Raw genomic sequence first — 20703 nt, 5'->3', positions numbered from 1 at the left:
CATGCGTGCTACGGGGGTTCGTTCATTTCCTGCCTGACCATGCTGTTTTATTGTTTTACCCTCTTGCTACTCCCTTCAGTATGTTTCTTCCTGTCCAGTAGTAACCATACATACGTCGTTAGTTTAACTATCTGCTACTATGCTTATCCTATGCGCTAAAAACCGTTCTGTTGTCCCTTGTTACTGTACACCTAAACACATCCAAAATGCGAATGATTGTTTCAGAACGAAAGCAAATTTCTAAAGTTCAACGTAAAGTAATGTTAAAAAAAGCACAGAGCGCACGTATCGAAAGCAAAACCAAGAGTGTGCAATTTTGCCAATATTAGTAGCGCAATGTATCAAACAACACATCTCATTAGAATACAGCATTAAAGCATTCAAGAAAACCGGGAAATCTGCTGCCCTTGTCTCAATATTTCACGATGGCACAAAACCTGAATTAAATTTTTTACAATGCCTAAATGTCTACTTCTCACACACTTGGGCTATGTATTGGGAGGGTGGTGATTCGCTGTTAGATTGGAAACAAAATGTAAAACCTTTCGTAAGATATACTAAACAATCACACATACACAAACATTATCTCGCAAAACATTATGATCAAAGCGGATGCACAACACGTGACACCTTTGTCGTGCTTTGCGTAACCGTCTAAAGCATGTTCGAAGAGGGGGTGGGGGGGGGGGGGGTAGGTTTTCAACGGTACGATTTCTTATCACGATCGTACTATGCTTATCGCCGCACACAGCAGTAGAAGCGCTGGGTTTTTGCCCTTTTGCTTCCCTTTTTAATGTAATTGTTTTTTTTTTCTTTCTTCGAGAGGGATGCTGATGTCCATCCTGTGCTGGAGGATTTCGTCAATGCCGCGCACAGCTGCTGTGTTGTTGCTGCAATTATAAAATCTTTCTATCCTACCCTAACTCTAAGAGGTCACTAAAATAACAGAGGTGAAAAACCTACACCCAAACGATGTTTGACACTCGTCTTCTCGCTTTAGCATTCCCCTGCTATGCTCATCCATCATCATAGTGACGGGATAGCATACTGAACCAAAGCCGACAAGGAAGATATGCCTAACATTAGCTGGTTTATACGCATAACAAAATAAATCTATCCTTCGTGTCTTTCGATGCTTTGAGGTCAGGCCAGCAAACAACAGAGGACAGTGATTGCTTGCGCACTTGATGCGCATGGCGATGGACTAAACATTCGGCTGGCGAAGCATCCCTATCCTTACATCAGCGCGGAAAGTTCCGCGCAAGAAATTCCGGACAAAAAAAACCCAATATTATCTTTGTTGCTTATCTTTTGTAAAACGAGGGAACGAACACTGCGTACCACACTTGATTAAGGAAGAGATGGGACACATTATTACGAGATCATATGCCGGAGGAGAAATAAAAGGATAGCAGCTGTAAAACACCAATACGTGCCCTCTTTCTCTCGATCTCTCTGTCTCTCTCCATCTCCCTCTCCAGCTTGCGGCCCGTACAGGACATTCCGCGTTTTCTAGAACGTCCCGGCGTCAGCGTGCCCATCAAGCACGGTGGTCAGTAGTGTTGGCAGAATGCAGCGAAGTGGACGACAAGGGAAACGAACGAAGAAGTGCCGCTACGGCAGCAACGGACGCAGCTAGTGCTGCTGCCACCAGAACCGAACAACGGCTCGACCGGATTACTCTAACTCCCTCCAATGATTATCACTTACCGCTAGCACTAACGAGATTGCTACTATTACTACTACCACCACTAGTGCCGCTGGCGCTGTTGTTGCCGCTGCTGGCGCTAGCAGTGCTGCCACTGAGTCCCATGGCAGGGGCAGCAGCAGCACCACTGTTGCCACTGCTGGCACTGCTGTTGTTGCTGCCGCTGACACCGTCCACCGGCAACAGGCTACTGGTCAAGGGCACATCCATGGAGCTGTTATTGCTGTTACTGCTGCTGCTGCTGCTCACGCTTCCACTATTGGCGTGATGATGGTGGTGGTGATGATGATGATGATGCTGTTGATGATGATGGTTGTTGTTGTTGTTATTATTGTTGTTATTGCTATTACTGCTGGCACTGATCATATTGCTGCTGAGACTGGTACTATTGTTGCTTTTGTTACCATTGCCACTTGTAGTATTGCTGCTATTGTTGCTACTGTTGCTGCTGCTACTACTGCTGCTGCTGCTACTACTACTACTACTGTTGCTAGCTGCAGTGCCGCTCTCCCCGGATGCCACCCCGCTGGTGGATATGCCCGCGGACAGATCCACGGAGGGACTGACGCCCGCTCCCGGCGTCGTGTTGTTATTGCTATGCGCTCCACCGGTCAGTAACGGTATCGTGGTGGTTGTCGGCGTTGTTACCGTGCTCGGCGACGTCGCACTGTTGCTTATTGTGTTGTAATCTAGCGTGAAGTTAGACGTTCGCGTCATATCCTCCATCGACGCTTCCGGGCAATCGAGGCCGGTATGCTTCAGGGAGCCGCAGTTGTAACACGACGGTGCCGCGCTCGTGTACGGCAGCGCGCTGGTCGCTCCGTACACTCCCACCGAGCTGCTGCCTACTGTACCACCGCCACCACCAGGCACCTTGGTCTGCTGTAGCAAACCGATCTGGGGCGAGGGGGACGACCGAACGGCACCGGGCAGACCGGTCTGCGTGCTAGCTACCGTCGATGCCGGCTGCGGAGGCAGAAACGCTAGCGTACTGTTAGCTACCACCGTCTGGCCCGGCACACCGGTAGCGGCCACCACCGCCGTTGGATGGTACTGGTAAAGTATCGGTTCGGCCGCTTGCTGCTGTGGCTGCTGCTGCTGAATTGTCTGCGCGTAGGCCGGCGCCGTCCGGAAGGCGGTACCGTGCGGCAGGGCCGCACTAGCGACGGACCGGTGCGATACGCTTACCTGCGGAAAGGTGGCCGGTGTACCCGCGTACACAAACTGGCCCGGCTGCGGTTGGACAGCGACAGCGGCTTGGTTGATCAGCACCCCTCCCGACACAACGCCGCTGCCAGTGGCCCCATTGTTGCCGGTGCTGCTCATCGTAGCACCGTTAGTCGTGCCGGTGGTCAGAAAATTCTGTGCCGTACTCGTAACCATGAGGTCGGATGCGGCAAATTGCTGCTGCTGTTGCTGCTGTTGCTGCTGTTGCTGCTGCTGCTGCTGCGCAACCGTCTGCTGTAGCTGATGCATCTGTGAGTATGACATTGGTGGGTAAGGCTTTTCGAGCCGGCCGTTTATGTTGCGCATGTTGCTCGAGCGATTCGAGCGGACGTGTGGAATCGTGGAGATGGTGGTCGCTGGCACCACGCCGGGCGTTTCCGGCGGCGACACGTCGCCCGTGGAACCGATCGAGCTGCCCGAATCGCTGCCGGTTGAGTTCGGTTGATGATTCATGATGTCCATCATCATGCCACCGACACCCTTGACGTTGTAGTTTGCCGTATGGTAGATCCCACTGCCACCGCTATCCCGCTGCTGCGAATGATGCTGCTGCTGCTGCTGCTGGTGATGATATGGCGGAAGCTGCTGACTGACGTAGCTCTGTTTCGATTGTCGCGGCAACGTGTTGTGCGCTTGCCGAATGCCGTTTCGCAGCTGCATCTGGCTCAGCATCACCATCGTCTGGTCCTGGGAAAGGCAAAAACCCAACGTTAGATCTTTCCTTGGCCAACCTTCCCGCGAGTAGTTCTTCGCTACCTCATCAACAGATTTTAAGCTTTGCATTTGCGATTGATTCTGCTGTTGTTGTTGCTGTTGTTGTTGCTGCTGTTGTTGTTGTTGTTGTTGTTGTTGTTGCTGCTGCTGGTCATTCTGCTGGTTGCGGCTTATTCGATGCTGCACACTGCTCGGGTGAATGCGGGTTGGACTTGTCGTGCGACTGTGAATCGGCGATGATGGGTTGCTCATATGGGGCGATGATGACGGAGGCGGATAAGATAGCTGATAGAAGTGTAACAGCAGCAGCGAAAAAGAGGAGGAAGAAATAAATTGACACAAATTATCAGAAGCTGGACACAATAGCAGATCGAACTTTTTTTAATCATTATGATAGATTATTTGTTACCTGCTGGTAAACGGATTGAACCCACCGCGATGACACGGTTCCGGCTGGTGGTCCTGGCGGAGGAATCGTAAAGTCTGTCTGCACCGGCAGCGAATGCATTGGGTCCAGGAAGTGCGTCGTAGTAAGCGTGACATCGTTAGCAAGCGTCTGTAGCGACAATAAGCGATGATATTGTACATTAATGATTCACTTGCTTTGAGTCGAAAATAATCGCGCAAAATGTTTATCATGGAAAATTCTTTTTCTTTGTGTTCTTGACCACTAGTACCCGTAAAAACGACCCCTTCACCAGCCCCTTACCTGCGTCAATCCTGGCAATCCTGCGTAGGTCAGCGTGATTGGCTGCCCGAGCGAGGACGGCCCTTGGGGAAGATTCTGCATCGACAGTGCCGCATTCGGTGGCAGTGCGTGAAGCGTTGCCGTACCGGGCGGTGGCGGCACGGCCGGCGGAGGTGTCGAGTTTTGTAGATGCTGCGGTTGATGCTGTTGATGGTGTGGCTGCTGCTGCTGCTGCTGTATTGGCGATTGCTGCGGACTATTGCTATGCAACGAATCCATCGAATGATGCTGCGATGGTGCCTGCTGATGGTGCTGATGAAGATGCTGCTGTTGCTGCTGCTGCGAGTGATGGTGCTGCTGCTGCTGCTGCTGCTGCTGCTGTTGCTGCTCGAGCGCCACCTCCTCACGCTCCCCCGACCGTGGGCTAGCAGCTGCTTTCAGTTCCAGCGATTTCAGCTTGCTAAAAATTTCGCCGCAGTGCAACCGCTGCTCGAACGAAAACACCGGATGATTGGTGGCCATCGTGTACACGAGCAGCAGCTCCTGCTGATCGTCCTCCTCGAACAGCCGCTGCAGATCGGGCCGCGCGCCCCAACCCTCGAGCGTTTTGAACAGCTCGTTCGCGTACGCATGGTTGCACGCCCGGTACAGCGCAAGAAACAGGGCCATCTTGCGCCGGATCCGCTGGTCGGTCGGTTCGCCCGATGCAATGTCCGCGATGAACTCCTGCGGATTGTTCACCTTCAGCTCGGCACCGCGCAGCTCCGGTGCGTCCCGCCGGCCCAGCTCCTCCAGGTACGTGCCGAGGAACCGCAGCTCGAACGGCAGGCACATGTTCAGCATGATGCACATCGTGTCTATTCTGCTGTAGCTCTTCAGATCTCTGAACCAACCGACGACGTCCTCGTTACAAATCATTTCCAGCAACACATTTGATTCTACGGTGCACGCGAAGTTCGGGGTTTGTGTTGCTCTGTTTCGTTTGTGGAGGTTGTTTTCTTCCTTTCTTTTCTTTTTTTTCGCACCGCCAAAAGTAGTGTGGTCGTTTACCGATCCGATGTGTTGGTGCGTGCTGTGTACGGTGTTGCAGTAACACGTTGCTGACGAGCGTTATTGTGGTCGTTCTGTTCGACGGTCTTTGTTTACTTTCTCCCTCAAACCAGTAGACGGTTGGTTGGCCTTTGAGCCACTTTCTGGTCTGACCTGGTCTGGCCTGGCCCCTTAACCAGGGCAGTAGGTATTCACCAAGGGGCACGCGCTAGCGGCAGTGCTGATGGTAAACCGTACACCTGATCGGCCGATTCCAGTCAATTAGTAGTTCACGTACACACCCGGCGCCGTCGTTTGGCTTACGTCCATTCTCTGCACGGCCCAGCGTTAAATAGTAGCATGCATTTGTCCAGCTGTCCTTATAGCTGTGAGCCATGTATCATTCATGTCTGCATCCGCAAGAACTTCTACAGCGGGTAGGGGGGTTTTCCTGTCGTTCTACGCACCTCCCCAATTGGTCACCAATCAATAGAGGGAGTAGTTTTTATCCGACTGGAGGCGCAATGCCCACCTAAAAGAGGAAAAGAGACAAAAACAATACAATATTACAATTTCTCAGTGCAGAGGAAAGCACTACTGTCGCTTAATCTACTACTATTACACCACACCATAGTGGATGGGACCCCCTGACCCACCATCCCCCACGCACCACGTTCTTTCCGCGATTTGCCTAGTGTTTTTTCCACTTCTGTGTGCTCCCTAGCTGCTTTCTTCGCACACTCACACAGAGAGGAGTGTGCAATGCTCGAGCATACCCGTGTAGCGAGAAACGCACGCACGCACGCACAAATGTGCAACTAAACTTTGTCATCAGAGCAAGCAGAGTGAGTGGCAAGGAGGAGTCATCGACAACTGGTTGCAATCCCGTTCAAAATGGCACCGTAGGCTGGGTTTACAAACATCTAGAAGACTTCTAAACGACGCAAATTGAGCGAAAAGTTTCATTTTTATACAAAACTATTGCTAATTGCTACACGAAAGGGCGCTATTGGGCATGTTCCACCGGTGTGCATGGGGGCGGGGAGGTGTGTGCATGTGTGATGCTGTGACATAAATTTGGGCCAAGGGTGCTGCACTCGCCCGAGCCCGATGCACCGACCCAGTCTCACAGTGAATCAAAAATCACCCATTAACCTTCCGCCTATTGCGCTTGGGCCGTTTGGGCCGAAGCCTTTCTAATCTTCCGCCAGAACACACACACACACACACACACGGGCTAGAGAGTTCGCGATACGCACCAGAGGAGGATTCGTCATTTCGGCCCTTCCGAGAAGTTTTTTACAGTCCTCTCCAAAAAATGTACATCCCCCGTGTCGAGCCAACAGGCTGCAGGCAGAGAATATTTTTATCTTCCATTCAACACTTTGATAACACTTTCTTCACAACAATCCTCGTCGGCACGGCTCTGGTTTGTGTGGTTGATGTCCCTGAGAAAATTAATCTTTTCCGCAACGAAAAAAAAATATAAACTGCACATAGCACACATACACGCACATATTTCAACCGTGTACGCACAAGCCCACACAACTAGATACCCATACACACACACACACATGCACACGGGGCATGTACACTGTCAACGAAGAACAACACTCCTTCTCCTTCCTCGGTGGCCTTTCATCCGGGTTGTGTTGAGTGAGGGCGTAGACGGGGGGTGCTTAAACCTGGGACACTTTCTTCGTGCAGAGCGGCACCGGACGCTCCACGCGATCTCTCGTTCCGTTATGGCCGGAAAATGGTTCACTCTAGAATCGTTGCTACAGCCCGAGATACGCTGCTGCGGCTGTCAAAAGTGATGGGTCGCCCCGCCGCGGATTACTGCGATCTTTTGCAGGCAAACCCACTCACACGCGCACACATACACACACACCCATGCACACTGTGCAGTTTTCCACAGTTCGCCTGTTTCTTGCGAGTCTGTTTTCTTCTTATCTACTTCACTGGCAGGCACGCGTTCAGGTTCCGCCAACCAAACCAACCCGGGGGAAGCATTAGAATAGTGTTTCTAATTACGCACTGTCGGGTTCGGTTTTCATACCCATCCACCATTATTGGGTCGGTGTGTTGCCCCGCTATTTTCGTAAAGAAAATCCTTTCCCCTACACTGGCCGCTGTCGCTGTGATCATCTGAGTGTATCCTTCCGCTCCGAAACCGCAGCATACCTTTTTTCTCCGCAATCGCACAGGAAAGCAGTCAGGGACGCGCTTGGATCGGTTCCCGCTGCGAAGCGTGTTTTATGCGTTTTGTTTCCGCGTTGACCACACCAATTTTTAACACTACAATTTCCGAACACACAATGGAGTACGCGAGCTGCTACAGAAAATAAACGCGACAAGAAATGTCTCTCGGTCGGTTCTGGCTCCGACAAATCGTTCCGCTTGCTTGGCAACGAAATCTGGGCACAGATTTGCTTGCTGCAATCGACCACCTTTTAACGAAGCTACTGTCAAAAAACGCCAACTTTTAACGAAAACTCCGGTTGGTCGACCGGTTTATTTTGAACATAAAATGGGGTAAAATGGTTGTACAATTTTATAAAAGCGTATTTAGCTGTTGTTTGCTGTATAAATCAGTTCTTTCATTTTGCTAAACCACAGCAACTAACAACAAAATAATCTATAACAAATAAGCCATCATTAATTTTCTTGAAAATCAGGCCCAGTATGTTAAATTTCTTTACCGCTTGACATTCGGCTTCAGGAGCGTTCAGAAAGCAATTTAAATTTCACGATAATCTACAACTCCGGCTTCATTATCATTACATCTTATAAAATTAGCTTATGTTACATTGATATTCAGTCAAGATACTTCGTATAATAATTTCGCGTAATTTAGTAAGATGTATATTTCGCGTGTTTTCCATAGAACTGACCACATGAAAGTACTCAAAACCCGTTTTAGGTGTAGAAATTGTTGCAGTTCCTATCTTTATTATTCAAAAAAGGGAAATACGCATTTTGCACGACGAACAAACCATTAAATGAACCTATTTCTGGAGTTTGTGTTCTGTAAGTTACGCTCTCCAACACTCCAAACGCTTGGATACATCAGGGCGCGTGTCAGCTTTGCTCTGATGTTGATGTTCCTTTTGTTTTTTTGCTGCCGAGTGCTTAGAATCCATCGTCATCCTCCTCGGCCATTTCCTTCGCCAGCTCCAGATCCTGCTGCTCCCGTTCCCGTCTCTCCTCGGCGCTTTCCAGCTCCTTTCCGTATGACTTGGGCGGGTAGCGCATCGCCTTCACGCTCTGATTGTGCAGATCCAGACAGAACGAAATGCGCTGATGGAAAGCGAGCTGCGGTTCACGGGTCGAGTAGATGTCGGTGCTCTCCTTGCTGCGCATGTACCCCTTCTCGGGATCGAGCGTGGCCTCGATCACGCCGTCGCGGATCGCCTTCGCCACGATAAACTCGGCGTCTTCGGGCGAATCCAGGCCCAGCTTGCGCGCAATATCCTGCGGGCTGATGCGCGAATACGCCAGGCCGATCGAACGGATCGCCGTCTTGATGACATTGTGCCGCAAGCGAATGATCAGCGTGAACGTGTGATCCTGACGGAACTGTTCGCCAAAGTTAACCAGCACCTCGCCGAAACGCTGCAGATTGCCCATCCGCACCGCCTGAGTGAGCTGGAAGTAGGGGCCGAGCGAGCGGCGCAATGCAGCCTGTCGGAACACCTTCCGCTCGGGTATATCGCCAAGCAGCAGCTCCACCACGATCACCAGCTTTTGCACCGTCTGGCGGAATCCGACGGCGGCCTGCTGGGGTGCTTTCCGCAGCGCCTGTACCAGCTGCTTGTGCGCCACACTGTACTCCAGCTTGGCCGCCTTGATGCGCCCCAGGTAATAGAGGAAGCGGGCACACTCGTTGTTGCTGGCCGTTTCCGGAAACACCGACTTGTTCACCAGCTTGTCCGCCTGATCGTACAGCGAGTAGTGCAGATAGTTGCGCAGCAGACAGTTGATCAGCACCGCCTGGCCCTCGAAATCGTTCCTCAGTGTGGCCGTACGCAGCCGGGAGTGTAGGAACGAGCGAATACTTTCCAAATCGTTGTTCAGTTCGGCCACCCGCGAGTGGTAGAAGTAGCTCTTGGCCGCAATCAGATCCAGCGATCGGCGGTTCTGCCCGACCACCTTCGCCATCAGATCCTGCGAGCATTTGGTCGCCTTCGGCAGATCGTTCTTGTCCAGCAGGCGCACCAGAAGCAGCAGATGGAAGTAAGCGTCCACCTCCGGCACCGGGCTCTTGATGGCGGCGCGGGGACGGGGCAGCTCCGGCTCCTGTGCCCCGGCCGGATAGTCCTCGATGTACGCCATTATGCCGTCACGCTCCGGTCCGGCCGGGTACAGCTGCACGGCCAGCGAGCGCACCACCACCAGCGCCAGCTTGCGGCGCGTCGTCGGAAGCGAACGCAGCACGCGCAGTATGAAGCGCGGCTCCTTGCTCACGACCGCCTTGTCGATCTGTCGAGCATGGTCACGGATTTCCTGGACCGCCAGCAGCTCCGCGTCTTTCTTTGCGGCCTCCGCATCTTCGGCACTTTCCATCTCCACATCCACGATGGGGTCGGCTGGGGCGGCCGCTGCTGCAGTCTGCGAAACCATCGCTGAAACGGACGACAAACAATTCTTTTATCACACACACACGGGCTACGCTTATCCTTTACGCTGCACTCCGAGATGTGCCGCAGGGGGTTTTTTCGCAAATGCTTCACAAAGAGTAGCGAGATTTATTCGCGATGCACGGACGATGTGTTTTGTGTGTGTTTTGTGCCAAGTCATGGAAATTCGAGCAGCTCCTTTCGTCTTGTCATTCTTCCCGAGCAGTTCGGTGACGTTCGTTCGAGCAGCTAGGGAATGTGGTTACAGGGACGTGCTGAAAGCGTGAAGCGCCCTGGGTGCGTATAGCTTTGCGAAGTTGCTTTGGCAGCAAATGTTGTTCCACATCAACCAAAGCAGATGACACTTTTCCATCCACCCCGCTCCGATACGGAACCAATAAACTGCTAATCAGCAGGTGCTAACACACTTGAAGGAGAAAAAACCAATTGCTGTTGATTATTACTTAAATTGTGTATCAAAAAGTACGCTTCCAGCCACGAAAACCTTCCAACAACCTCGACCAACATGTGGGCCGATACGCTGCTAATTGTTTTCATATCCATTTTCACCGCACTGCTGGGAGAAGGTAAGTGTGGAACGAGCAGCAGTAGAACGGTGACTATTTATGTACAAATTAACATGCTCAATCCATGTTCTACCTTCGCTAATTCTAGGATTAACCTGGGTGATGGTTTATCGCACGGAAAAGTACCAAAAGCTGAAGGGAGAAGTCGAAAAGCAGAGCAAAAAATGTAAGTCTTTGGCGCTCCACCGTTGTCTGGTGCACTTTAGCTTCGCGTAGCTAATGCTGGTTCGTTTCTCTTTGCAGTGGAAAAACGGAAAGAAACGCTCGGCGAATCGTTAGACAAGAACCACAAAAAGAAAATCGAACGCGATGAGGAAAAGCTGAAGAACAACAACCGCGATCTGTCGCTGGTCAAGATGAAGTCAATGTTTGCCATCGGTTTCGCGTTCACCGCACTGCTCAGCATGTTCAACAGCATGTAAGTTAGCGCCCTGCGCTGGTGACTACTCGCCGTCTACGCTTGCTTAACATGTCTCCACGCTTTCTTCTTGCGCACAGTTTCGATGGGCGAATTGTGGCCCGCCTACCCTTCGTGCCAATCTCGTGGATCCAGGGGCTGAGCCATCGAAACCTGCCCGGCGATGATTACACCGAGTGTTCCTTCATCTTTCTCTACATCCTCTGCACGATGTCCATCCGGCAGAACATCCAGAAGATGCTGGGCTTTGCACCGTCGCGTGCCGCCAGCAAGCAGGCCGGAGGATTGTTCGGACCAACGCCGGGACAGTTTAAGTAAATGTGGCTGATCGTGGAGTACTCCACCACACCACGACCGGGCGGGCTTGACTACCACCACCACCACCACCAATCGCCTTTTGTGGCAACTAATATTTAACAGCAACGAAACAGTTTATTTAAAAGACCAACGAATAACGCGCCATTGAAACGGGCGCGCGCGTTCGTTACATTCGTTTTCATTGCATTTTGTTTTGTTAATAAGTAGTAGTAGTAGGAGTTGTGTGTGTTTCAGCGATCGAGATTAAATAAAGCTTTCGTTTCAAAGATGGACCGACAGAATTGGGGTTTGTCTAGAAAGTATGACTTATATTTTATTTAAGGATTGTAACAATCTCAACAAACTCTCGCCCTTTGGACTAGAAAATGTTTGCCTCGTACATTGGCTGATCGACGATGATCCTATCGAACCCGAACCGTGTGAGATCGACTGTTCGGAAACCACCATCAATGATCATCTCCGACACTGCCCTTCCGACGGCCGGTGTTTGCTGAATGCCTGAAACATCAAATAAATACAATTAAATTTAAAAATCCGTCACCAAAAGCCCTCACCGAATGAATGCTTACCGTGCCCGCTAAAGCCCGTCGCTATGTACAGATTGTTGTAGTACGGATGTGGCCCCACAATACCATTCTCATCGAACGTATTGAACTCGTAGTATCCGGCCCAGGCGTTTTTCACCTTAATCGCCTCGAAGGCCGGCACCATCTGCGCCAAATTGGGCCACACCGTCTTGTCGAAAAACGTATGATCAACGTCCAAGTTGTCGACCGGCGGTTCCTCCTCCGGCAGTGGACTCTTGCCACCGAGATAGTTCCCACCCAGCCCGTCCCGCCGGAAGTACGTCCCGCTCGGATCGATCGTGAGCGGCGTGTTGATTCCCGGCCCTTGATCATTCTCACACTGGAACACGTACACGTACCGCTTGCGCGGCTCAACCGGTAGCGGTATCGAGAGCATGCCCTTCCCCGTCCCAATGCGTGCCATTTTGGCGATCGCACCCGACTGCGCACCGGCCGCTATGATGGCGATGGCAAACTTGATCTCCCTCATCTCACCATCCTTCATCTTTACGAACGCCCGATCGATCCCCTCGTACGAGCCTTCCTCGATGCCTTCGGCCAGTATGTCCGGCTGCTGCCGAAAGCCGAACCCAACCATCTCCCCCTCCACGTAGTGGGCGCCGTACTCGATGGCACGCTTCCGGAACCCGGACAGCAGTGCCCACGGATCGAACCATCCTTCCTTCTCCAGCCCGTGGCACCCGAGCGCAATGCCCTCCGTGTTCATCCAGGGAAAGCGTTCCTTCAACCGTTTCGCCGTCAGCAGCTCATTCTTCGCCCCGAGCGCACACTGTAGCTTCGAGTTTTGTTCCAGCTGTTCCGCGCCCGCCTCACTCGCCAACAGCAAGTAGCCGTGCGGGGTAAAGTTAAGATCAACGTCGTCGCCCAGATAGTCCCGGCTGTTGCGCATAAAGTCCGCACCGTAAAGGCTCATCTGGATGTTTTCGACGATGGAAAACTGCTGCCGCAGTCCGCCCACCGACAGGCAGGTGGAGGCCTGCGCGTACGTTGCATCCTTTTCCAGTACCACCACGTTCAGACCCTGGCGGGCTCGCTTCTTCAGCCAGTAGGCTATGGACGATCCGACACCGCCACCGCCGATTACGAGCACGTCGCAGTGCGATTGGAACCCGTCCCTTCGGTACCGTTCAAGGTAGTTTTCGATCGAATGCGCGGAATCGGGGGAATCCCCCTTAGCACCTGGATTTGTGTAACTGCTCGGTAGGATGAACTTTTTCATTCGCTGCACATCGTTCCCGATCAGCTTTAGGGTGCGCGAGATCGGATTATCCTTGTTCGCTTCTACCTGGTCGGAGAAATCTCCGCTGGGTTTGCCCGAGCCGCCTTTGCTTCCCTCGCCGGATGAGGCATACCGTCGTCTGGAGCTGTATGTGATGCGGGGCTGTTGATTTCGGGCCTGCCGTAGTACGGACAGCTTGGAGGATCTTCGTTGCAACGCCTGAAACATCGTTTCGATCACACTTTGTCTGTTTTTGGGATTTTGGTGGTGGGAAGAGCTTTAATTTGCGCTCCCCGTTGTTCGCGTTATCAATCGATCTTGTTGATACGCAGCTCGGTAGGAGACTATATGTCACTCAGTGTGTCCAATACGTTGGTTGGATTGTCCAGTCCAATCTTATCAGCTGCAAACTGGAGGAGGATGATGATGATAATGGAATTGTATTGTTTATATTTGCACACACTATCGGTATTTTTCAGTACGCCTCCACAGATGGTCCCGGTATATTGTAACTTTCAACTTGGCAGGTATTCTCTTGCAACTGTAATCTACTTGATTGTAGAGAGTTTATCATTTTATGATACCATTTGAGATGGTAGAAATTATCTTCCTTGCACGCTGCCCTGTTTTTGCACCGGCTGGTCGTTTTGTTTACGTTACCTCACAGCCTGCTTGGGAAGAGGTACGTCCATAGACGATTTCGCTACCACACACTCACACGCCAGTTTGACATAGACCCGCTACATGGCAAAATAAAATAACAACAATGCGGCGCAACACGTGTGAAAAATGCGGCTACACGTGACCTGAAAAGCATTTTTCTCTTTTTTTTTTTAATTTTTTGAGCAAGTAAGCGGACTAAAAATGCAATTATTGACAGTAATCAGTCTTCAATCGTCTCGAATTTTCCACCCAGCCTCCCAAATGTTGTCATGGCTGTCTGAAAACAAATCTGTCATGTAGTCGCACCTCGTGTCCCGTGCGTCCGCCGTAGCATCCGATCGATCGTGCAGCAGCAGTTCCTTCACCCTGGCTCAATGTTCAGTACGGCACTGACCCGTCCGTTCAGTAGGATACGATTGAAAACAACCCTTTCGCCACGTTCGCCGTATCCCTGCGCAGGATATACCCACCGGTACGGTTCGAACTTTGTCCCGAAGCAACGCTTTGCCATGCGAACCGCCTACTTTAAACAGCTGCCGGGCGAGGAGCAGTGTCAGATCAGCTTTCACCTGGTGCTGGACCGGTACAAGATCGACAAAGTGTTCAACTTCAACCGCAACCTGACGGAGCAGATCGACAGCAGCCTGGACCGTATCCGGGTAAACGTGGAGAAAGAATTCCAGAAGAAAAACAAGCGGAAAAAGGCGAAAAAGGCACCCGCCGGACAAGCGGCTGAAGAAGGCGGCGCGGCGGAACCGCCGGTGGAAGGATCTGCGGAACCAGTACCGGTGGTCGTGTCCCTCGGTACGGCGGAGGAACGGCTTACCAACATGACCATCGCTGACATGCTCGCCAAGCTAACGACGCACCCGAACGTGCAGCTTACCGTGATGGATGCGGACTTTCAAATTTCATACAACAGCCCGGAGGTGCATGCGGTCAAACTGCCCACCTCGATACTGGCCGATTTCTACGTCTCACCGTCCCGGCTGGAGCTACACTTTGCCACACCGGAGTGCAGCGCGTACTGTTGGTCGCGGGGCCGCATGCCTGAGTCGGGTAATGCGCAGCAGATCGAATGGGAGCCGGTCGGGTCAGAGCTGTCCTATCTGGTGCAGAAGGGTGACGTGGGGCTGCACCTTAAGTTTAGCTGCACACCGACGGATGAGACGGGCCGTACGGGACCGCTGACGGAAATCATTTCGCCCCAGCCAGTACAGGCCGGCCCGGGTCTGTGTCCGTTCGAAGTGCGGCATCTGTTCACGCAGCAGAAGCTGCGCGATGGGCAGTTCCGGGTGGTGTCGTACAACATACTGGCCGATCTGTACACGGACAGCGAGTACAGCCGGACGGTGCTGTTCGGTTACACCGCACCGTACGCGCTCGAGATCGACTACCGGAAGCAGCTGTTCGTGAAGGAGATACTGGGCTACCGGGCGGACCTCATCTGTCTGCAGGAGGTCGACACGAAGGTGTTCAGCCTGGATTTGGTGCCGATTTTCAGCCGCAAAAACCTTGCCGGCCACTATCAAGCGAAGGGCAAGGTGGCGGAAGGGTTGGCAACATTTTACGATTTGAACAAGTTCGAGTAAGTAACAGTAAAGAGATGCACTGTTGCTCAGCACACCACGCTTGTTTTATGAATGTCGTTTGTTCGTTTGTTACAGACTGCTTGAAAAGGATGGCGTTATTTTAAGCGAAATTTTGGAACGCTACCCCCAGCTGTGGGACAGGATACGGGACAACCAACCGATGGTGGAGCGGATAGCGAACCGTTCCACTGCACTGCAGCTTACCCTGCTACGCAGCAAGCATGACCCGCGGAAGCATCTGCTCGTTGCCAACACGCACCTGTACTTCGCGCCGGACGCGGACCACGTGCGCTTGCTGCAGATGGGATACGCAATGCAGTACGTATGCGAGCAGCACGAGCGCATCCGGCAGCAGTACGAACTATCGGAAGCGAGCGATTTGGCGCTCGTGTTTTGTGGTGACTTTAATTCCACGCCGGAATGTGGCATCTACCAGCTTATGACGCAGCAGACCGTCGGGCCGGATGTTCCCGATTGGGTCAGCAACGTGGACGAAGCGGTGAAGGGTGTTTCGCTTTCGCAACCGTTCCAGATGGGATCGGCCTGCGGGTGTCCGGAGTACACTAACTACACGGTCGGGTTTAAGGCGTGCATCGATTACATCTTTTTCATGCGCGGCGCACTGAACGTGAATGACGTGATTCCGATGCCGAGCGAGGAGGAACTGTCGCTGTATCAAGCGATTCCGTCGCTCGTCTTTCCATCGGATCATATTGCGCTTGTCGCTAACTTTGAGTGGGCGAAGTAAAGCTGCCGGACCAGCAATCCCCGGTGGCTAGACGTTGTTCTTTTCATTGGCTTTGTTCGGTTGTTAGGAGTCACCGTTAATAGAATAAAATGTCTATGTGATTGTGTATAACATGATGTTCTTAAGCCAGGTAACTTTTGTTAAGGAACTTACATTTACATACATGAAACTATCGGTGCAATTCAGTCGTTTTCTCAAGCTTCCTCTTTGACGTTCATAGTAAATTATTAGCAATACTGTGTTCGTTTTCCATCATCACCGAAAGAATGTCCGACGATTCGTGCACATGATTCACATCGAGCACGTTGTGTTCGCGGTAAAACAGCTCCACCGGTAACGTTTCCAGCGAACCGTAATTGAGCGTCACGATACAATTGCACGTGCCCTTCTGTTTGACCGAAATCGTACGCACCGTATCGGCCAACAGAGACAGTACCAGGGAGCGCTGAAAGTCTTGCTTCGACTGGCCATCGTTCGGGTTCGGCGTTACCAGCAAATCAAACGATTCGACTATTATCAATCCCGGTATGCAGTTGGTCCAGCGTTGCAGATCGAGCAGCCGCTTCATCGTCGCATCGATCGTCTGCACGTAGATGAAGGTGATCATTTTGAACAGATCGCTAAACTGCTCGCGTATGCTGGCCGCCACCCGTTCCAGGGGCTTTCGGGTGAAGAACAGTACCCGATAGCCGGTGTGCGTGTACTTGATGGCGGTATCGAACAGGACGTCCTGCAGGTGGTCCGCTTTGTCCGGCTGTCCACGGATCAGCAGCATCGACCGTCGCAGCGCATGCTCCATTGGAAGATCCATGCTTATTTGCCGTGTACAGTTGCAGATTCTAAAAAATCTGAAAATTTAATGTATTTATTGGCGCGAAACTGATGCCTCACATCGTACAGCCTGCTTCGAAACGGAAATGTTCGCCTCGGTCCTCAGTTGACGTTTCTGCGAAAAGGGGCAGTTGACAGCTGTTTGTTGTGCCCGCGGGCCTTACGTAAACACACCCCAAAAAACAACACCAGCCGGTGCAAAACGAGGTGCTCGCGACCAGTTCACAATGTCGGTGGTGGGTTTCGTATCCCGGTTTGTAACGTGTGGCCAAAATCTGGCCGGCTATAGGGTAAGAGAACGATTACCAAACGCAGTACGATATCAAGCTAGACGCTAACGGTAACACATTTCCACGCAGCTCCAGCAAGTACGCAACAAATGGGCCGACTGGCGTATGATCAAGGACTACAAGCGACGCCAGTGCGTGGTGCAGCATGCCGACGCCCGGCTGCGCGTTAACTCACTCCGGAAGAACACGATCCTGCCGGTGGAACTGCGGGAAATTGCCAGCAAAGAGATTGAGGCATTTCCGCGCGACTCCTCGCTGGTGCGGGTACGCGAACGGTGCGCAGTAACGTCACGCTCACGCGGTATCGTGCACCGGTGGCGCGTTAGCCGCATCGTTTGGCGTCATCTGGCCGACTACAACAAATTGTCCGGCGTTCAGCGAGCCATGTGGTAGCTGCTGTCTACTGTCCGGAAGGATTGGGCGGTGTTAGCAATAATGATACGCAGCGGAAGGCAAAACAGGCGAGAGGAAATGTAGCAATTACAAGAGTTTTGCCAGGTCTGAGAGGATCTGGGAGTTCACATAACAATATAGTTTCTGTTTGAAACAGAAATCCTCTCGATTATGGTACAATTTAAATTTATTTTAAATATTTAATTTATATTCTTTAAATATCACATCCTGTAACTGTCCTCCATTAATGGTTCATTTTTTTATTTGAAGTTTAGTTTCAATATTTTTTCACGATGCAATTGTTGTTCAAAACTCTCCCCCATTGTTTCGTACGTAATTAGGCCAACACATATGCATGTGCTATAAATATGTGCTTGTGTTGGTTTCAGACATTACCGCACAGATGACAGAACGTATCATTTTATCAGCTGCCGTATACTTCTCTCCGTGGTATTAGCAGTCGTTCCTCCAAAGGGGTGCCACTTCGCATAACAACCCCTCACATCAGCGTATTTACTTTCACTTTCTGGGGCCGAACGATTCCAATAACAAAACCCGAGCAACAAGGAACTAGTTTCGCTGCCGTTCACCCACCCCCGTTTGCTGCCGAAAACGGGTTGGCCCAGTGGAAACAGTGGAACGTATTGTGTGCCTATTATACGCTCGCGTTGCTTACGTGGAGCAACGGGTTGTGTGTTCTGCGTGCGACAAGCGAGGCTCCAAAAAATTGCCCAGTAATTGTGTGGCTTCAGCCGAATCGGAACCTTTTTTTGTGGTTCTGCCCGTTCCGTGTCTTTAGTTTGCCCTTGGCGGCAGAGGTGCACGCAGGTCAGCAGGTTCAAACCCTTTTCTCCTAGGTCCAAAGTTCAACCGTTGCCCCCCAGTCAAATGAACATGACTCGCTTGATTCAATCGCGAACCATAGCTTCACCACTCGGGAGAGTTTTAACGGCCGCCAGTGCATCATCTCCAGCAGCAAACGCATCAGGCAAAATGTGTCCAACGTCCCAGCAAAACTACGCAACTGCTGCTGCTGGCGGGGCAGGACCGCTAGCGCTACAGCGCCAACCCGTCCCGAAGCTGGCCGACACGATGCAGAAGCTGGTAAGATCGATTGAACCGCACGTCGATGCGGACACGCTGGCCGGCACTAAGAGGGCGGTGGAGAAGTTTACCGTCCCTGGCGGGATCGGTCAGAAGCTGCAGAGTCTGCTGGAACAGCGCGCGGCCCAGAAGGACAACTGGCTTGCCGATTGGTGGCTGCGCTGTGCGTACATGGAGTATCGCGATCCGGTTATCGTGTACTCCAGCCCTGGGCTCGTGTTTCCCCGGGCCAGTTACAAAACGCTCGATGAGCAGTTGCAGTACGCAGCCAAGATGATTTCCGCCGCCCTGGCCTACAAGATGCTGATCGACGGCGGTAAGATCAAGCCGGAAATGATGGGTAAGGTGCCGCTGGATATGTCGCAGTACGAGAAGATTTTCGGCACCTGTCGCATCCCGGGAAGGGAGCGTGATTCGGTGCAGTACAATCCACGCTCTCGGCATATTGTGGTTGCGTGCAACAATCACTACTATCGGCTGCCGGTCTTCACTGCCGCTGGTGGGATCGTAAGCGAGCGGCAAATCCTTGCCGAGCTGAAGAAGATCGCCGCGAAGGAAGGGAATAGTCGGGCAGCTCCGCTCGGTATCCTCACCGCCAACCATCGGGATAGTTGGGCGCAGGCGTACGAAACGCTGATGGCCGACGCGACCAACCGAGCGTCGGTGGAATCCATCCAGCAGGCGCTTTTCGTGCTTTCGATCGACCGCGAGCTGCCGCAGAAGCAGGGCACCGATCACATCGTAACGGCAAGCGATCTGCTGATCCATGGCGGCGGTTCGGCTGCCAACGGTGGCAATCGATGGTACGACAAAACGATCCAGCTCGTTGTAGCACCGAACGGTATCAACGGGCTGACGTACGAACACTCTCCGGCCGAGGGACAACCGATCGCTGTGATGACGGACTTTCTGCTCGAGTACATCGGCAGCGGCAAGTGCCTCAATACGATGGATCAAGCCGAGCTGAGTGCGGGCGCGGTAAAGCTGGACTTTAACGTTACACCGGCGGTACGGTCGGAAATCGACCAGGCCGCTGGGTTCGTGGACAAGCTGGCGGCCGACATACAGATGGACTATCTGCACTTTACCGACTACGGCAAGGGCTTCATCAAAACGCAGCGCATGAGCCCGGACAGCTACATCCAGATGGCGATCCAGTACGCGTTCTATCGGCTGCATCACGTCCCGGGGGCACACTACGAGTCGGCCCAGAACCGGATGTACCTGCACGGCCGCACCGAGACGATCCGCTCATGCTCGGTGGAATCGGTTGCGTTCGCGCGCGCCATGCTCGAGCCTAAGCGGGACGGGCGCTCCAAGCTGGAAGCGATGAAGGCGGCCATCAACGCCCACAAAGCGTACGTTTCGATGGCTATCCAGGGGTACGGAGTGGATCGGCATCTGCTCGGACTGAAGCTGACGGCGAAGGAGAACGGGCTGGCCCTGCCGGAGCTGTACGCCGATCAGGGATTGCAGAAGAGTGCGCACATGCGCCTGTCTACCAGTCAGGTTGCGTCGCGGTATGACGCGTTCATGTGCTACGGACCGTTGACGCAGGACGGTTACGGATGCTGCTACAACCCGAAGGAGGACGACATGTGGTTCGGTGTGTCGGCGTTCCGGTCGAACAAGGACACGGATTTGGCACGGTTCCGCGTCAGCCTGCAGGAGGCGCTGCGTGAAATGTACGAAGTGTTGGTCGTGTACGGTGAGAAGCCTAAGGGCAAGCTGTAAGGAGTGGCGTGCACGCACGATTCTACGCACGAACTCCCAGTGATTTTGTTTCTGTTAAACTAGTGGCCTTTTGCATAGAGATTTACTTTTGGATGTTGTTTTCGTATTCCTTAGTAGGTAAATTTTGTATTCTGTTTTGTCTGTATCTCACAGCACCTTGGCAATAAAAAGCTGACTGATTTTAAAATAAATAATTAAAAACCGGTGATGGGTTTTCTATTACTCCTGACGTTA

The 20703-nt window shown here is 52.2% G+C and overlaps 8 protein-coding genes across 11 annotated transcripts; 4 read left to right on the top strand and 4 right to left on the bottom strand.

The window, feature by feature from the left end:
• Positions 1-25: 25 nt before the first annotated feature.
• Positions 26-7757, bottom strand: LOC121595672 (transcription factor mef2A). 3 transcript variants are annotated; one of them, XM_041919815.1, is made up of 5 exons: positions 7551-7757; positions 4359-5898; positions 4059-4205; positions 3692-3934; positions 26-3622 (listed from the first exon to the last, which is right to left on the bottom strand). In XM_041919815.1, the coding sequence occupies exons 2-5, from the start codon at positions 5253-5255 to the stop codon at positions 1703-1705; spliced, it is 3207 nt and encodes a 1068-aa protein (XP_041775749.1). In that variant the 5' UTR covers positions 5256-5898; positions 7551-7757; the 3' UTR covers positions 26-1702. The 3 variants fall into 3 exon arrangements, with proteins under 3 accessions (XP_041775749.1, XP_041775750.1, XP_041775751.1); XM_041919816.1 differs by lacking the exon at positions 7551-7757 and adding an exon at positions 6933-7398; XM_041919817.1 differs by lacking the exon at positions 7551-7757 and adding an exon at positions 6626-6869.
• A 526-nt stretch (positions 7758-8283) lies between these two features.
• LOC121595677 (probable 26S proteasome non-ATPase regulatory subunit 3) lies at positions 8284-10185 on the bottom strand. The gene has a single exon (XM_041919823.1). It carries the CDS (start codon positions 9987-9989, stop codon positions 8499-8501), a length of 1491 nt encoding a protein of 496 aa, XP_041775757.1. The 5' UTR covers positions 9990-10185; the 3' UTR covers positions 8284-8498.
• A 150-nt stretch (positions 10186-10335) lies between these two features.
• Positions 10336-11580, top strand: LOC121595679 (calcium load-activated calcium channel). The gene is made up of 4 exons (XM_041919826.1): positions 10336-10572; positions 10661-10738; positions 10816-10990; positions 11071-11580. The coding sequence occupies exons 1-4, from the start codon at positions 10512-10514 to the stop codon at positions 11306-11308; spliced, it is 552 nt and encodes a 183-aa protein (XP_041775760.1). The 5' UTR covers positions 10336-10511; the 3' UTR covers positions 11309-11580.
• On the bottom strand, positions 11574-13815 carry LOC121595676 (FAD-dependent oxidoreductase domain-containing protein 1). The gene is made up of 2 exons (XM_041919821.1): positions 11878-13815; positions 11574-11806 (listed from the first exon to the last, which is right to left on the bottom strand). The coding sequence occupies exons 1-2, from the start codon at positions 13340-13342 to the stop codon at positions 11667-11669; spliced, it is 1605 nt and encodes a 534-aa protein (XP_041775755.1). The 5' UTR covers positions 13343-13815; the 3' UTR covers positions 11574-11666.
• A 183-nt stretch (positions 13816-13998) lies between these two features.
• Positions 13999-16298, top strand: LOC121595675 (2',5'-phosphodiesterase 12). Its single transcript, XM_041919820.1, has 2 exons — positions 13999-15365; positions 15445-16298. Exons 1-2 carry the CDS (start codon positions 14152-14154, stop codon positions 16115-16117), a joined length of 1887 nt encoding a protein of 628 aa, XP_041775754.1. The 5' UTR covers positions 13999-14151; the 3' UTR covers positions 16118-16298.
• Positions 16299-16314: 16 nt separating this feature from the next.
• LOC121595678 lies at positions 16315-17068 on the bottom strand. 2 transcript variants are annotated; one of them, XM_041919824.1, is made up of 2 exons: positions 17016-17068; positions 16315-16965 (listed from the first exon to the last, which is right to left on the bottom strand). In XM_041919824.1, the coding sequence occupies exon 2, from the start codon at positions 16926-16928 to the stop codon at positions 16332-16334; it is 597 nt and encodes a 198-aa protein (XP_041775758.1). In that variant the 5' UTR covers positions 16929-16965; positions 17016-17068; the 3' UTR covers positions 16315-16331. The 2 variants fall into 2 exon arrangements, with proteins under 2 accessions (XP_041775758.1, XP_041775759.1); XM_041919825.1 differs by having other exon boundaries at positions 16315-16956.
• Positions 17069-17081: 13 nt separating this feature from the next.
• Positions 17082-17791, top strand: LOC121595680 (28S ribosomal protein S14, mitochondrial). Its single transcript, XM_041919827.1, has 2 exons — positions 17082-17238; positions 17308-17791. Exons 1-2 carry the CDS (start codon positions 17176-17178, stop codon positions 17629-17631), a joined length of 387 nt encoding a protein of 128 aa, XP_041775761.1. The 5' UTR covers positions 17082-17175; the 3' UTR covers positions 17632-17791.
• A 239-nt stretch (positions 17792-18030) lies between these two features.
• On the top strand, positions 18031-20691 carry LOC121596063 (carnitine O-acetyltransferase-like). Its single transcript, XM_041920674.1, has one exon. The coding sequence runs from the start codon at positions 18520-18522 to the stop codon at positions 20467-20469; it is 1950 nt and encodes a 649-aa protein (XP_041776608.1). The 5' UTR covers positions 18031-18519; the 3' UTR covers positions 20470-20691.
• Positions 20692-20703: the final 12 nt, after the last annotated feature.

Source organism: Anopheles merus, chromosome 3R, assembly GCF_017562075.2.
Source record: "Anopheles merus strain MAF chromosome 3R, AmerM5.1, whole genome shotgun sequence".
In the NCBI taxonomy this organism is placed as follows: domain Eukaryota; kingdom Metazoa; phylum Arthropoda; class Insecta; order Diptera; family Culicidae; genus Anopheles; species Anopheles merus.
This window is presented reverse-complemented; position numbering and strand designations above follow the sequence as displayed.